Source organism: Triticum aestivum, chromosome 3A, assembly GCF_018294505.1.
Source record: "Triticum aestivum cultivar Chinese Spring chromosome 3A, IWGSC CS RefSeq v2.1, whole genome shotgun sequence".
Lineage (NCBI taxonomy): Eukaryota > Viridiplantae > Streptophyta > Magnoliopsida > Poales > Poaceae > Triticum > Triticum aestivum.
The window spans coordinates 24109155-24123240 of NC_057800.1; the positions used below are offsets into that span (position 1 = coordinate 24109155).

General features: G+C 45.4%; 1 protein-coding gene across 1 annotated transcript; it reads right to left on the minus strand.

Moving 5' to 3' along the window:
* Nucleotides 1-9901: 9901 nt before the first annotated feature.
* On the minus strand, nucleotides 9902-11712 carry LOC123057659 (zinc finger protein STAMENLESS 1). Its single transcript, XM_044480580.1, has 5 exons — nucleotides 11557-11712; nucleotides 11020-11138; nucleotides 10820-10942; nucleotides 10647-10728; nucleotides 9902-10562 (listed from the first exon to the last, which is right to left on the minus strand). Coding segments are annotated over exons 1-5 (789 nt in total). The 5' UTR covers nucleotides 11559-11712; the 3' UTR covers nucleotides 9902-10099.
* Between the last annotated feature and the right edge of the window lie 2374 nt (nucleotides 11713-14086).

Genomic DNA, 14086 nt, shown 5'->3' on the forward strand with positions numbered 1-14086 from the left:
TTATTTTTAACATGAATCGTCCTTTTCTGTCTAAAGTTCCGAGTCAAAATTTCAATTTAGAATTCGCTCACGTGATCGATGGATGTGTCCATGTACTCAACTATTTCCATACGTATATTTTGTGAATGATAGGGGGGTGATTTTGAGCTCATGTACGTGGATCACTAGGCTCTGTGCATTAGACACTTCCGCAAAGAGGCCATATAGATGTTTGCGCTGTCCACTTCACCTATAATGCCTAGATTTAATGCCTTTTTTTAAAAAAAAGAACGGCCTCTGCGTCAGTCGATGCATATAGCCATCTTTATTAATTATTCAACAAAAGTCTAAGAGCATCTACAGCCGAACTTTGCAAATCCGGCCCTCAAACGCCCGCGGATGTGACCGGACGCGTTCGCGGACAGTGACCGGTCACGCCTCAAATTAGGCACTCTGCATCGAGTCTCTTGTATTTCAACCCCTAGATCCATACAAAGCATGCAAAGAAATCCCATGTACTACATACTACATACTGTTAGAGATACGACAAGCAAGTTAACTCGACGAAGAACGAAAAACAAGCAGGGGACACGAGATTTTAATATAAAAAAAACCCTCTAATACGAAGGGGTAAAAACCACGGGCGCCAGCCAGCCAATCTTCACTATATCAGGGGAGGTTACAAACGCCGGAGATTTACAGCTGATCAACTTATCCCGTGCTGCGGCTTACAAGAGGTATATGTAACACAGGTGACCTTGGTCAATACTGATCCGCCTGCGACGGGCCTCGCTCCACTCACTCGTCAGAAGTTAGCCTTTCTCTTTATACTTGAATTTGGAGCATAACATAACACGTACTACCCTAGCTAATCTTCGTCGTCGGAGATGTTCACGACGACGGTGTCGGGCGCCGGCTGGATAGGCGGGTAGGAGGTCTCCGACTCATCCTCCTCCTGCTCGACCTCATCTATGTAGGTGAACATCTCTGCCTCCTGTGCGACCTCCTTCTCCTGCCGGCGACGGCGTCTGGCCTCCGCAGCAGACTCCGAGCGGAGGGAATCAAGGATGGCCTGCTGCTTCGCCTGCAGATCTGCGTCGCTAGCGACCCCCACATCCTCCTCCTCATTCTCATCCACCATCTTCTCCTCCAACTCCTCCTCCGGATCCACTGCATCTGGAGGTAGTCCCGCGGAAATCCGGGCTTCGCACCTTGCCTGGATTTGCTCAAGGAGTTCGAGCCGGCACTCCGGCGTTAGAAATGGGTGCCTCCTCACCTAGCGGCGGGGAGGGGGGGGGGCTACTAGGTGGACGGGGAGAGTGGAAAGTGGCGACGGCGGCAGACATGCGGAGGAAAATGTGGATGCTAGGGTTTCAGTGCTGCCAGTCGACTTAAATAGCCGAGCTAGGCACTACGCGGCCCGTCGGAGCAGCGCCACATGGCGACATCAGTCCGACGGAGGAGACGAGCTTCGGACCACTGGTTTTCTGACCATTTCCATGTGGGACCCCGTCGTCAGTCCAACGTGGCGGGCGTGTCCAGACGCGCTCAGGTGCTCCCATATTTGGGCTGGATATGAGGGGTACCGATCAGCCCGGGCATTTGAGACTCATTTGAGGCACCCGTCTGGGTCGAAATTTTGCAACCGGATAGTGACCGGGCGGTTTGCCCGGGTGTATGAGGCGGGTTTGAGGCGCTCAGATGTAGATGCTCTAAGGAGAACATATAGCAAGCCACTCGAAGCCACCACTCACACCTACAAACTCGATAATGTGGACTGCTCTCACTCCCAATATCTAAAACCGGTGTCATCGCCGATCCATCCACATACTGTATCGGAACCTACAGCCAGTGCAGCAAACCTAAAGCGTACACCACATGCACGTTTTTGAAGTCGTCACCATCATCGAACCGCCGACCCATCTTAAGGAAGGAGATCTGCATAATCTTTTTGTCAGACGGCCCTCCGTCGACCATGCCGCCAAGTATCATCAGCCGACACAGCTTGAAGTCTATCGAAGATTTGTCGTGCGTAGCACCTGCCGAACATGCATGACACAACATAGCACCTGTCAGACAGGCATGACTTGACATCTCCACCGAATCTCTCTGCAAGAGGACTCTGCTCCACCTCCCGCCTTTGTCATCCAGCGTTGTTCCACAAACGATGCTCCCAAGAGAGAAACAACACCGCCATGCCACCATTGTTTGATCTAGAAGAATAGATCATAGGGTTTCCCCTTGAGCAGCATGAGTGGGTTGACTGTAGTTACAAGAAAATCATCAAGGTAATGGCGCAGAGCACCGCCATCGCCCGTCGTCGCCTCGGTTTCCATCGGCAACTATGTCTCTCCGACTCGCAACCGGGACTAGATGACGGATCTTGAGATCCGACCACCCAGCCTTAGGCCGACCACCTCCGACGGAGGAGATGACCACCACTGCCAAGCCCTGTGCAGATCAAGAAGCCGAACCGGAGGTTGAGCGGTTGCAGCATGGCTGCCGTCCCCACCCGCCGCTCGGAGATCCGATCTGCCCGCCGACACCGCGCCACGTGAGACACACGAACAGGGCAGAGCTCCACCATCGCCCTTAGCCCACTACCATTGGAAGAGGAGCAGTAACCTCCGGCCGGCACCGCGGGCCAGATCCACCCGCCGCCTCAAGGCACGCCCTCCCACCACACAACACTTCACGCGGTAATGCACCTGTGCAACAGCTACTTCGGCGCACCACAGCGATGTGGCCCCCCGCGCCCGTGCCGCGTCCTGACCCGACGAGAGCCCCGCCGCGCCCTCTTGCGACGGTGAGGGAGGAGGAGGGGGGAGGGAGGCTGGCGGCGTAGATGGGAAGCCCTACCCGATCACCTCACGAGTGGTAGCGTGAGAGAGGGTCGCGAGAGAAAGAGGCTTACAACAATGAAATGTAACGACTAAAATTAAAATAGAAAACAGGTAACAAGGGAATGCATCTAGAAAAATGTGGAATACAATTAACCATCCCATGGTTGTCTTCACCGAAGAAATAAATCATTCTGTTTAATCATCATAAAAAATCCCATTAAGCTTGGCAAACTGCTAATTGCTTGAGACAGACTGCTAATTGCTGAATCGAGTGGATGCACCATACATTCAACAACAACAACAACAACAACAACAACAACAACAGCAACAACAACAACAACAACAAAATCCTCCAACGTAAAAAAGGGTTATTCTTTGCAACTCATTTGAAAAATTCCCTGAGTACTACGTATGAAGACAAGAAAAGGCTTACAAAAGATTTCTGATGATCACGCCTAAGCATTCGTGAGGTGCTCATAGTCATTTTTGAATGTTTGGCTAGACATAGGCCCGAAATGAAACTTTTTAGGAGAGAGTGCAATTTTGCAATAGTAATTAACGGTATAGTGCCGTTACTGAAAATGACACATTTCAGAATAGTGTAGCTGTATTGTCAAGTTCTTGTCGCCTGGTTGTGCATGCTGGCTTTCACACCATAGACTGATTGACAGCACACAAACGGCCGCTGCCCCATATGTACCAGAGGTATCTTCCCACAGAGCCAGTGAGTCACTGCATCGATCTGTCAGACTGTATCACGGGACCCACGGTCAGAATCATGTCTCTCTTACCGAAACCATGGGTTTCCTTTTGATGGAACAGCAGTGCCTGGATGCCACAAGGCCCCAGTAGATGACCCTAAACTAGAGCGCTAGACCTGGCTGATGTATTTGTTTCTTTGTATATGAATTTTGAGAGGAGAGTACTTATAGGAGAGAAAAGAGACAAGGCAAGAGTTGTCATGCAGGTACTACTACTTGTAGCATCTTTCATTCTGTCCCATTTCTTTCCACATGGCAGCAGTTCACGCACATGCATTGCTGTTTTTCAAGTTCCTCGTGTTTATTCATGAATGTTTTCAGGGCATTTGTTTAGTTTATCATCAACTTCTCCAACACCAATATGTATGCCAAATTCTAAATGGATGATGCTCAAAAAGAACTAAATGCGCGTTAAGCTTGCCTACAAGACGACCCTCAATCATCGCCAATGGAAAAGTTCTAAACGCCAACCCATACATAAATCGAATCAATATATTGCTTTTTGGGAAGGAAAGACGAAGACCGGCACACACCATAAAAATACCAACTAGACCTAGGCATGGCAGCCCAACCCAACGACCCGAGCCCAAAAGCCCAACCGGGCTCTAGCTATACCCATACACTTAAAACCCAGTCTGCAAGCCCAACAAAAATCCTAGATGAATTTTTTGAAACTTTAAAATAAAATAGGTATAATTTGTAATTATTTAATTTAGAAAACAATTTATTTAATATTTTTATGTGAAAAGGCCTTATCTTGGGTTTCAGGCCGAGCGAAGCCTTGGCTTGGCAATTTCATGTCGGGCTTTGCAAAGTCCAGACCAAACCTTGGCCTGGCCCAAGTGATGACCACCATGTACGGTGAGATCAGTGCGGAACTTTGCACCAAAATACGGAGGGGCTAATTTTGATGACCAAAATAATTAGCCATTAATCAACATTTTTCTTTTGATATGGCACAATTGTTTTTGGAGATGCTCGGATGCACAATGCAGGAAGGGCCAAGGCCCCTTCCTAACCCGCACTATGATGTATGATCCACCCGACTGAGGTGCATGCATATATCGTGCCTAGCTCCTACCTTAGAGAAATATTAACTCGAGTCTTGACATGACCAAGGAGTAAACATATAGCAGCGCCGTGTGAGTGGATAGTACTTGCGTGTATACATTTCCACTAATCCAACATTTCAAAAATACCCATGTAGAAAAAGGACAACCGACTAACAAAATAAAAACAGAAGCAATGACAAAAACACATGAAAAACAGGCAATGTATAACAAGCATCAAGCCCAATAGAAAAATCAACTTACCGCAAACAGGGGCAAGCCAGAATTCCAGCCTAAGATGACAGAATTGGCACACAAATCAAGCGCAAGTCAAAAATCCAGTCTAAGAAACAAACTGACTTACCACAACCAGGGGCATGCCAAAAATCATCTAAGAAGACATAAAACAAAACAAGAAAAAAAACGAAATCTAAACAAAAGAATCAATTGTTAGAAAATCGACTTACCCAGATTTAAAATTCAGACCTTACATAAAGCTATGATCAACCAGGGTGACTATCATCCATGTTTGGATAAACGGAGTGATTGACAAAAAACTACCACTTTAGGGGTTTGCGTTCCATTGAATTACCACTTTTTAAAAAGTGACCGAAAACTACCAATTTTTTTTTTATTTTGTGACTAAAAACTACCATTTTCGGATAATGGTAAATCTAGATGATTTAAACATGTTTATGACAGGTGGGGCCCGTCTATTAGGGCTGATGTTGGAGAAAAGTCAACTCTATTTTATTTTGACTATTAAGTTGGGCATTATGACAGGTGCGGCCCACACCTTCTTCCTCCTCATCTCTCTCTCTGAAATTTTAGCAAACACACGACGACGAGCACTGTTGCAGCCTCCCTCTCTCCATTGCGCGGGATGGGCATTGCGTCAAGCTCCAACCCCTAGCGGCTCGCCGGCGAACTGCAGTTCCACACCGCCGGCGACCTTCAAGAGCAATGCGCGCGTGGTGGGGGCCCTTCCCCTCTGCTCGCCGATGCAGGTGGGGTAGGAGAGGTTGAGCGGGATATGTAGCTTGTTGGCGCACATATCCCGCTCGTGATGGTCGACGGGGGAGGTCGAAGTTGACCCCTGTGCCGCGGGGGAGGCGGATCCAGCCATCGTGGAGGCGGATCCGGTCTGGGGAAGGGAGGCAGAGGAGCGGCGCCCGCGCCCGGTGGGCGGTGGCGGCGAGGGGAGGTACACGCGGGGCGGCGCGAGGACGAAGGCGCAGGAGCTGGGGAGGTTGCTCGTCGGGCGGTGCGCGGCGGCGCCTGGGAAGAGGTCGCGGGGCAGGTGAGAAGAAGGCGGCTCTGGGAGAGAGAGGGGGGAAGGAGAAAGAAGATGGATGTGTGGAGTAGTTGACTTCTCTGCCACATCAACCATGACAGGCAGGCCCACCTGTCATAAACTCCTTTAAATCATCTAAACTTGTCATTATCTGAAAATGGTAGTTTTTAGTCATAAAATTAATTTTTTGTAGTAGTTTTCGGTCACTTTTTAAAAAGTGATAGTTCAGTGGGACACAAACCCGTAAAGTGGTAGTTTTTTTTTTCAATCACTCGGATAAACGCCCTAGCAAAGCCCTCAACTTTAGGCAACTAGGGCGTTGATATTTTGTGCAAAAAAGTTTGAGTAGCTGCACATTTCAAATTAAAATTGTGTACAACTTAATTAATCGAGATAGAAATAATTATTTCTCCTCCGAATGAAAGGAAGAACAAAAGCACCTTTTGTTGTTACTGTTTCCTACTTTGCGGTATCGACCACATGTCCACACTCCTCGTGGCAACTCATGGTCAAGTACCATCCCTTTTCCACTCCGGGTCGGAACGATCTGCAAGTGCGATCTGGAGGTTTGTTTCCATGTGCTTGGATTGTTCCCCTTGTTAATCTGTGTGCCAAATGGGGGCTGCGCAGCAGCTAGAGATCATAAAATAAAAGAAGACAGCAGATCAGAAGCTACGAGGCTAGGGTTGGGCATGCAGTGCTGCTGCGGTAGCTGCTGGTGCATGCCAAGCCATTGTTTACTCCATGTATATGTACTCCTCATGCAAGTAGCTGTGCGTGGCTGCTTTGGCATAAACATCTAAACATTGCAAACTGCAAAGGTTTCCAGACCCTTTTTCCTTTCAAAATATACTACTGCTGCTACAATAAAATACTGGTTGATATATGTGTATGTGTGTAGAGAGAAAGAGGGAGGGAGCTCGACTTGGTGCAGGCAGCAGCTTTCAATTCAGAGAGAAAGAAGCATGCAGCAGCCTCACTGATTAAAGCCAGTGTGGGTGTGGTAGTAGGACTGGGAGCTAGCTGGAGCATTAGGAGGAGGCTGGCAGGCCGGCATGCTTGCTTGCTTACTTTGACAACTCGAACGACATGATATGTGGTACATGTATGTATGTGTACGCATCGAGAAGCTCACACGCACCACCAGTCATTTGGTTGGCCTGGGCGTACACATGCATGCAATGCATGCAGGGTTTTGTGGGCTAGCTAGCAGCCACAGGCCTTTAGCTAGTTATATACAGATATAGGTTAGGGGCAGGTGCGCATGCACACCGTGGCCACAGCGTAGGCCACTCGATCCTTGGAGATGGATGGAGCTGGAGAACTCACACGTGAAAATAGTTTAGGCCTCCCTTGGTTCATAGCATAAGAATTCATAGGAATAGGAAAATCATAGGAAGTGAAATGAGATGCATCTCAATTCCTATAAAAAGATGTCATGTGATGTATGTCATAGAAATTTTTTCATTAAGTCTACGCTATTTATTTTTCTTTTGAAATGTGAAAGATTGATTTCTATCCAACATAGGAATAGAAAAATCTTTCCTACAAACCAAAGGGCTCCAAAGAATTTTTCTCCATTGAAAATCCCATCCAAATTCCTACAAACCAAAGAGGCCTAAACTGATGATTTGAAACGATGACCTAAAAATGATGATTTTAAGTGCACTTCTAAGCAACGTTTAAATTTTTTCGGATGTCACCGATTTTTTTTCAAGATCCTTTCGGAATTTAATCTGTCAAAATTCAATTAATTTTAAATGTATCTTGACATAATTTAAATTCATTTCAAATTAGTTTTGAATTTGACTTCAAATTTTGTTTTTTCCATTATTTCTGTAATCACCAAAAAGAAATTCTGAATCGTACTTCCAAGTTGTTCCATATTATCCTGTAGGATTCATGAAGGCGTCATATCTTGATCCTATATTTTCATATTCCCACCTTTAAAAAAAATCATGGTTCCATTGAGGCCCTCAAGACTAGTTTGATGTTATGCCACTTCTTGAGTTCGACGGAGTGTTATACGCCCTTGACTCAAAAGATTGCGTCCCAAAAATAATTTTAAGTGAGCTATCTTATTCATCCACTACAGACATGTGTGGGAGAAGTTCATATCTTTGACATAAAATCATCGAATCTCAAAGTATAAAGTTACACATAGATTAATTCAAATTATTTGAGCCACGAGAACTCACTAGAATAGAAAATTGTACTCAATATATCTAATTCCAAAATCTTTAGTACATATGTATAATATAGATAGATAGACTTTGAAAATTAAGAAACCAGCATAGCATGCCAAATACGTAGTTAAACAAATTACTAAATATAAAGTTCCCACTCCAGTTCAATTTAATTTTAAATATTTGAATAATAACACACTTTGGAAGAGAAAAGGATAAAAAATTGCTTAAATTTTTGTTGTTTTGTTTAACTGGCAATATGACTATCAAACAATTAAAACCAGTGTGGTAGTAGTTCTTTATATTCCGAAACTAACTTCCCAGAACTGTAATGGAAAATTGCTCATAATAAGCACAGTACCTCATCACTAAAACTATTGTTGACACTAGGACAAACTGGAGTAAATAAACTCATGTAATATTTAAATTTCAAATCCTTTACCATGCAAGTAAATTAAGATAAAAAAGTAAAGATTAAAAAACAAAAGCATCCTTCCAATTATGAAATTTAAATGAATTACAACTGGAATTTACTATTTCTATTTAACCACATTAATACACTAATAAGTATAGCCTTAGCCACCTTGATCTTGTCTTGAGAAAAATAAATAACAGAAGAACTGGTGAGAAAAAAATGATTGGTTAGGTTAAGTATTGCCGTTTCTGATTTTCTGACAATTTATGGCCAAGCAATTATTTTTGCTAATAACTTATTTTTTCTAGATATTTTAAGCCAGTTTCCTCTAACTATCATGAAAAATATACAACGACAAATGTTTTCAATAGCCTGCAAAAATGTTAGAAAGCTGAAGTTCTGGGTATTGACATGGTCTCCAAAATACTCGCAAAAAATAGACATGGTCTCCAAAAAACAAGATAACCCACAATTTGTTTATAATACTTGTGCATAAACCAAATAAACTTACGATATTATGAAAGCATGTCTTGAGATAAATCAATGTCTATGCATCGCAAAACAATATGCAGCTCTGCCCCTGAGGGAAAAAAAACACTGCACGGCATTGTTGACCTTTTGATGGTGATGATTTCAGAAATGATAACGCCGATGGAGTACTACCTGCATACCAGAAATTAATGTGCTGCTACGGCACGCCGGCAGGAAAGCTAGCTGTTCCATCAAAAAACGGTAGTAGTCAATGTGCATGGCACTGCCCATAATCTTTTTCGAGAACACGTATAGTACGGGACTGTCCATAATCCAAAGGGTACTTCAGTGTAGCAAACACTATAGTTTTTTGAACCGGCCAGCTCATAATTTTGCCATCTTTACATTGGTTGACTTGCAGAGCCCATGTCAAATCACGTTTAATGTAACATTGACATGCCAGGTTCTGAGCTCAAGTTGACTGTCTTGTGCAACTTGATTTGCCGTCTCCAGGTAGAGCAATTAAATGAAGTGGCTAGCGAGTGCAAAATGATCTATCCTAATTTTTTTTATTCAAACTGATTATAGGTTTAGTCGTTGACAATGGAGTATTATTATGTTTAGAAAATCAATGAACGTAGTAACAGTATTGAATCTTTAGTTTCACATAAATATGCTCACAGAACTATATAGTGTCCCCCGCAAAAAAAAACTATATAGTGCTCCAAAACATGCTACTATTTTATAGTACTCAATTTCGTGTAACCTGTTTTAATTCAGCCTTCATGAATAATTGTTTTTCTAAAAAAATAATGATTCCCAAATTCCTAAAACATTTTAGAGTAGAATAAAAAACATCAATTGGGGCAAGTCCATAAAACCAAAATGAGCACACAAATCAAAAACCGACATTAATAGATTAGTCACAAAGCTCAAACATATGCAGTACTGCTTACCTACTAGAATTTCAAGGCAAATCAAACTTCTGAGACAGTTCCCTCTATTTGAGAGATATCCAAAAACTTAACAGCCTATCTTAAGTTCTTCAGATAATTTCTTGGCTCTTTACACTAAATAGCTTAATTAGCTGCATCGATCAACTCAGGAGGAGGCATTCATATTTCTGGTGTGGCCGCCGCACCCGAAGCTGTAGTTGTGGTCTGCCTGCACGTTCGCCGGCGCCGTCGACGGCGGCGCGGAGAGTGGAGCGCCGAAGCAGGAGGAGAAGCCGGCAGCGCGTCGCTGCTGCTGCTGCTGCTGTATCATTGCGTCGCCGGGGGAAACGGCGTGGCCGATGACGTAGTCGCCGACGGAGGCGGGCTGCTGGCGGGGAGGAGCAGGGTACGTCGCCGGGTAGCTCATGGGGTTCAACGCGGACGGCGTCGTGCTGTAGAGGTAGTGGTACGACGGCGGTGTCTGCGGCGACACCCGCGGGTGCACCGGCCGGAACGGGTGGTGGCTCGGGTCTCCGACGACCCCGCCGCCGCTGCCGGTGAAGCCTCCCCTGAATCCTCCTCCCAGCATGGCCGATGGAGCACTGCCTCCCATGTTCACATCCCTGAAACTGCAGAAGAGAAAGAAGTTCAGTGGCGGCCATGGAAAAACCCTAATCTCTTCAAGAATCGAGACGGCCGGCCATGGTAGGCACCTCATCTGTGCGCCGACGGCGGAGAGGGTGTCGTTGCCGAAGACGAGCTGCCGGGCTCGGTTGAGGGTCTCGGTCTCCCTCTCTGAGCCAAGGAAAGTAAGATTACCAACCAACTTTGCATGGAAGAGAAAGTAACATCTAGCTAGGGTTGTGATCTGGCAGATGGTACTTGCCTTGGCGATGGCGGTTCATGTGGCCTCCCAGGGCTTGGGATTTGCCGAACTTGAGGGAGCAGAACCTGCACTGGTACACCTTGCCGGCCTCATCCTTCCCTCCGATGCTCTTCTTCTTTGTCCCTGATGAAACACATTTGCAAGTACATGTTAGTATATCTTCAAATCGAATGAAATAGTCGATGCTTGGAGTTTCTTACTGGTTGCGTCGGGGGCGGCGGCGGCGCTGGATGCGGCGGTGGTCGCTGAGCTCTCCACGGCTTGCTTGCCGTACTCCTCCGGCAGGTTGTTCAAGTCCAAGGGGCTCCCTTGTTGCCTCCTTTGTGAGTTGAAAACATTGATTAGTTCATGGAGATTCATACAATGATAAGAAGTACAGGAACTCTGATACAACAGACAATTAGTGGCACTATCGCTGCACCAAACTACCAAAGTACCAAGAACAAGATCGAAAATATGTGTAGCACAGCAAAAAAACAAGGTGCTCATGGAGAGATCCGTTCATTATTGTTTGACAACAGGAGCTTATGATAGAAAAAGTATACTAATATGCAGCTAGTTCGTTGTAAACTGCAGAAGAGAGAAGAGGATGAATCAACAAGACACAGCAAGGAGAATAATGTTTCAGAAGCGATGTGATGTACAAATAAAACATGGGGATGAACAATAACATAACAACAAGACAAGGGAAAGTGATGAGTGGGTAGTTGGCCGCGCTTGTAGAGGCTTCTTCTTACATAGTGGAGCAGGAGCAGAGAGAGCAGTGGTGTGAGAGGAGAAGAAACAGCAACAACTGAACACACTCTATGATGCAATGGAGATTTTGGAAGGGGCCGGCTGGAGGAGAAAGGAAAAGGGAGGGGATATATATCGGGTGGTGGTGGGGTGTTGTGTTCAGTACTTCATCAGTGGTGTCGAGTGTGTGTACTGTGTAGAGAGAGAGACAGAGAGAGAGGGAGGGGGAGAGAGGGAGAGAGTAGCACTAGTATTCCCCCTAGTATTATTGATGATTTAGTACCAAGACACAAAAGCAAAAAGACACTGCAGTTAATGCATTGGGGGGGAAAGGCTGTCTTAAAGTGTTGGTTTGGGGTGTGTAGAGATAGAGTGCACTAGAGGTTTAGGTGGAGAGAGAGAGAGAAGCCTGAAAGTTCTCTATCAGTTCACCTCTGCACACGGCCGCCCCTTTCTCTCTCCTCTCACACACATTCACACACACCTACAGTGCGTTCTCTCTCTCTCTCTAGATCCCTCTCTCAAGATGCTGTGTGCGCGAAAGAAGCAAATGTGATTCTTGGATTCTGTGACGATTGCAAGCCAGAGCGAAGCTGTAGCAGTGTTGCTATCCTTTCTCTCTCTTGGCCCCTTCTTCATCTCCTAGAGAGAGAGAGAGAGAGAGAGAGAGAGAGAGAGAGAGAGAGTCTGCATTGCATCGCATCGCATGTGTGTATCTGATCTCTGTGTTTGAGTGTATGTATATAGGTCACTATGCACCACACTAGGCAGGAAAGGAAGCCCCACAAAACCACTACACTTGACACCTCACTATGTAACCAGCAACATATACGCTGAGACGACGACTCCCCCTGCATGAATCATTAATGGAGTAAGCCACGCCTCTCTCTCTCTCTCTCTCTCTCTCTCTCTCTCTCTCTTAGATCTTGGGCAAGCAAACACACAAAACATCACACATGCACACATATCTGCACTCATGTATATAGGTAATAGCTAGGCCTAGTAGTATGTCCTTTGCTTGCATCCATCCTTCTCTCCTCCCTCTCTCATCCTGTGGCTGGCTTTGTAGGGCATGCATGCAGCTTGAGGAAGGAGAGAGAGGAGTAATAAAGACAAGGGCACCTCTTACAAGGCCCTGGCTGGGTATTTAGTTGAGAAGGGTATGCACAAGCACAAGAGGTGGCCAGATAGAGGTCCTACAGGTGCATGCATGCATGCTTACTTAGCCTTTGAGGGCTAGCTACTGCTAGCATGCAGCAGCAGGATGGCGCACTGCATGCTCTTGTCAAGTAGTAGTACTGCGAGTTTACGGTAGATAGATCAGGAGGAAGAAGAACAAGAGAGAGACAAGCTTGTTTTGTTTTGTATATTTGTGCTGTTGGGATCAAGAGGATCAGCTAGCCAACAGAGCAGATGGGCAGTAAAAAGTGCCTTTGGAGGGGCTATCTGTTCTGTGCATGTATGCTAAATATGAGACATGATTGAGCTTTAGTTGTACAAGTGACATATAGGACCCCATGAATGCTCGCAATTGAATACATAGAAGTACATGGGTTTTCATTTGTTTTCTTTCCCTGCTTATGAATTTTGATCTTGCAAATTTCCTATACATGAAGATCCTTTGTATCAAAGAGGATCTTCTAAATTTATCAAACATGACGGAATTCATCAAAGTTCGGATAGAAAATAGCACAAATCATCCATACATAGCATGCAAATAAATCTAGTACAACAATAGTTCAAGCTCAACGAGAAATAGTTCAAATTCAACGAGATTAACCAGATGTTCAACAAGTTTTTCATGAACGGATCATGTCGTTGATGCCTACTACACAACCTTCTTCTTGTAGACGTTGTTGAGCCTCCAAGTGCAGAGATTTGTAAGACAGTAGAAAATTTCCCTCAAGTGAATGACCTAAGGTTTATCAATCCGTGGGAGGCGTAGGATGAAGATGGTCTCTCTTAAACAACCCTGCAACCAAATAACAAAGAGTCTCTTGTGTCCCCAACACACCCAATACAATGGTAAATTATTTTTTTGGAAATAGAGGAGGACCCCCGGCCTCTGCATCTGGATGATGCATGCAGCCACTTTATTAATTATTCACACAAGACCTTACAAAGTCATACAACAGTAAGACTGAAGCCACCATCTAAGCAACAAAAGTGTCGCTACTCCTATCCAAGAGATGAAGGATGCTGATAGTCTGGGCCTAGTACCAAACAGACCTCGCAGCCAAACCTAACATCTAAGACCTGAGGTCCCATCCAGGACGCCTGCCGGGTATGGGTCACCTACTAGTCCGGCGCACTCCTCAACCAGGACGCCTGCCAGGTCTGAGGCCGCCGCAACCACCTACCACCAATCCATCTTCAGAGCTGTACTGCTGCATGTACGTTGTCCGGTCTAGTTGCCGTCGACGCCAAGTTCGGCGAAGAGATGGTGATACAAGTGCAATATGGATGGCAAATAGTGGTTTTTGTAATCTAAAAATATAAAAAAGCAAGGTAACTAATGATAAAAGTGAGCGA

What these genes read in the sequence shown, in the direction of transcription:
- LOC123057659 (XM_044480580.1), bottom strand. An exon ending in CGCCGCCCCCGACGCAACCA is followed by an intron (nt 10,943 to 11,019) that starts GTAAGAAACTCC and finishes GTGTTTCATCAG; the next exon opens with GGACAAAGAAGAAGAGCATC. An exon ending in CATGAACCGCCATCGCCAAG is followed by an intron (nt 10,729 to 10,819) that starts GCAAGTACCATC and finishes TCCTTGGCTCAG; the next exon opens with AGAGGGAGACCGAGACCCTC.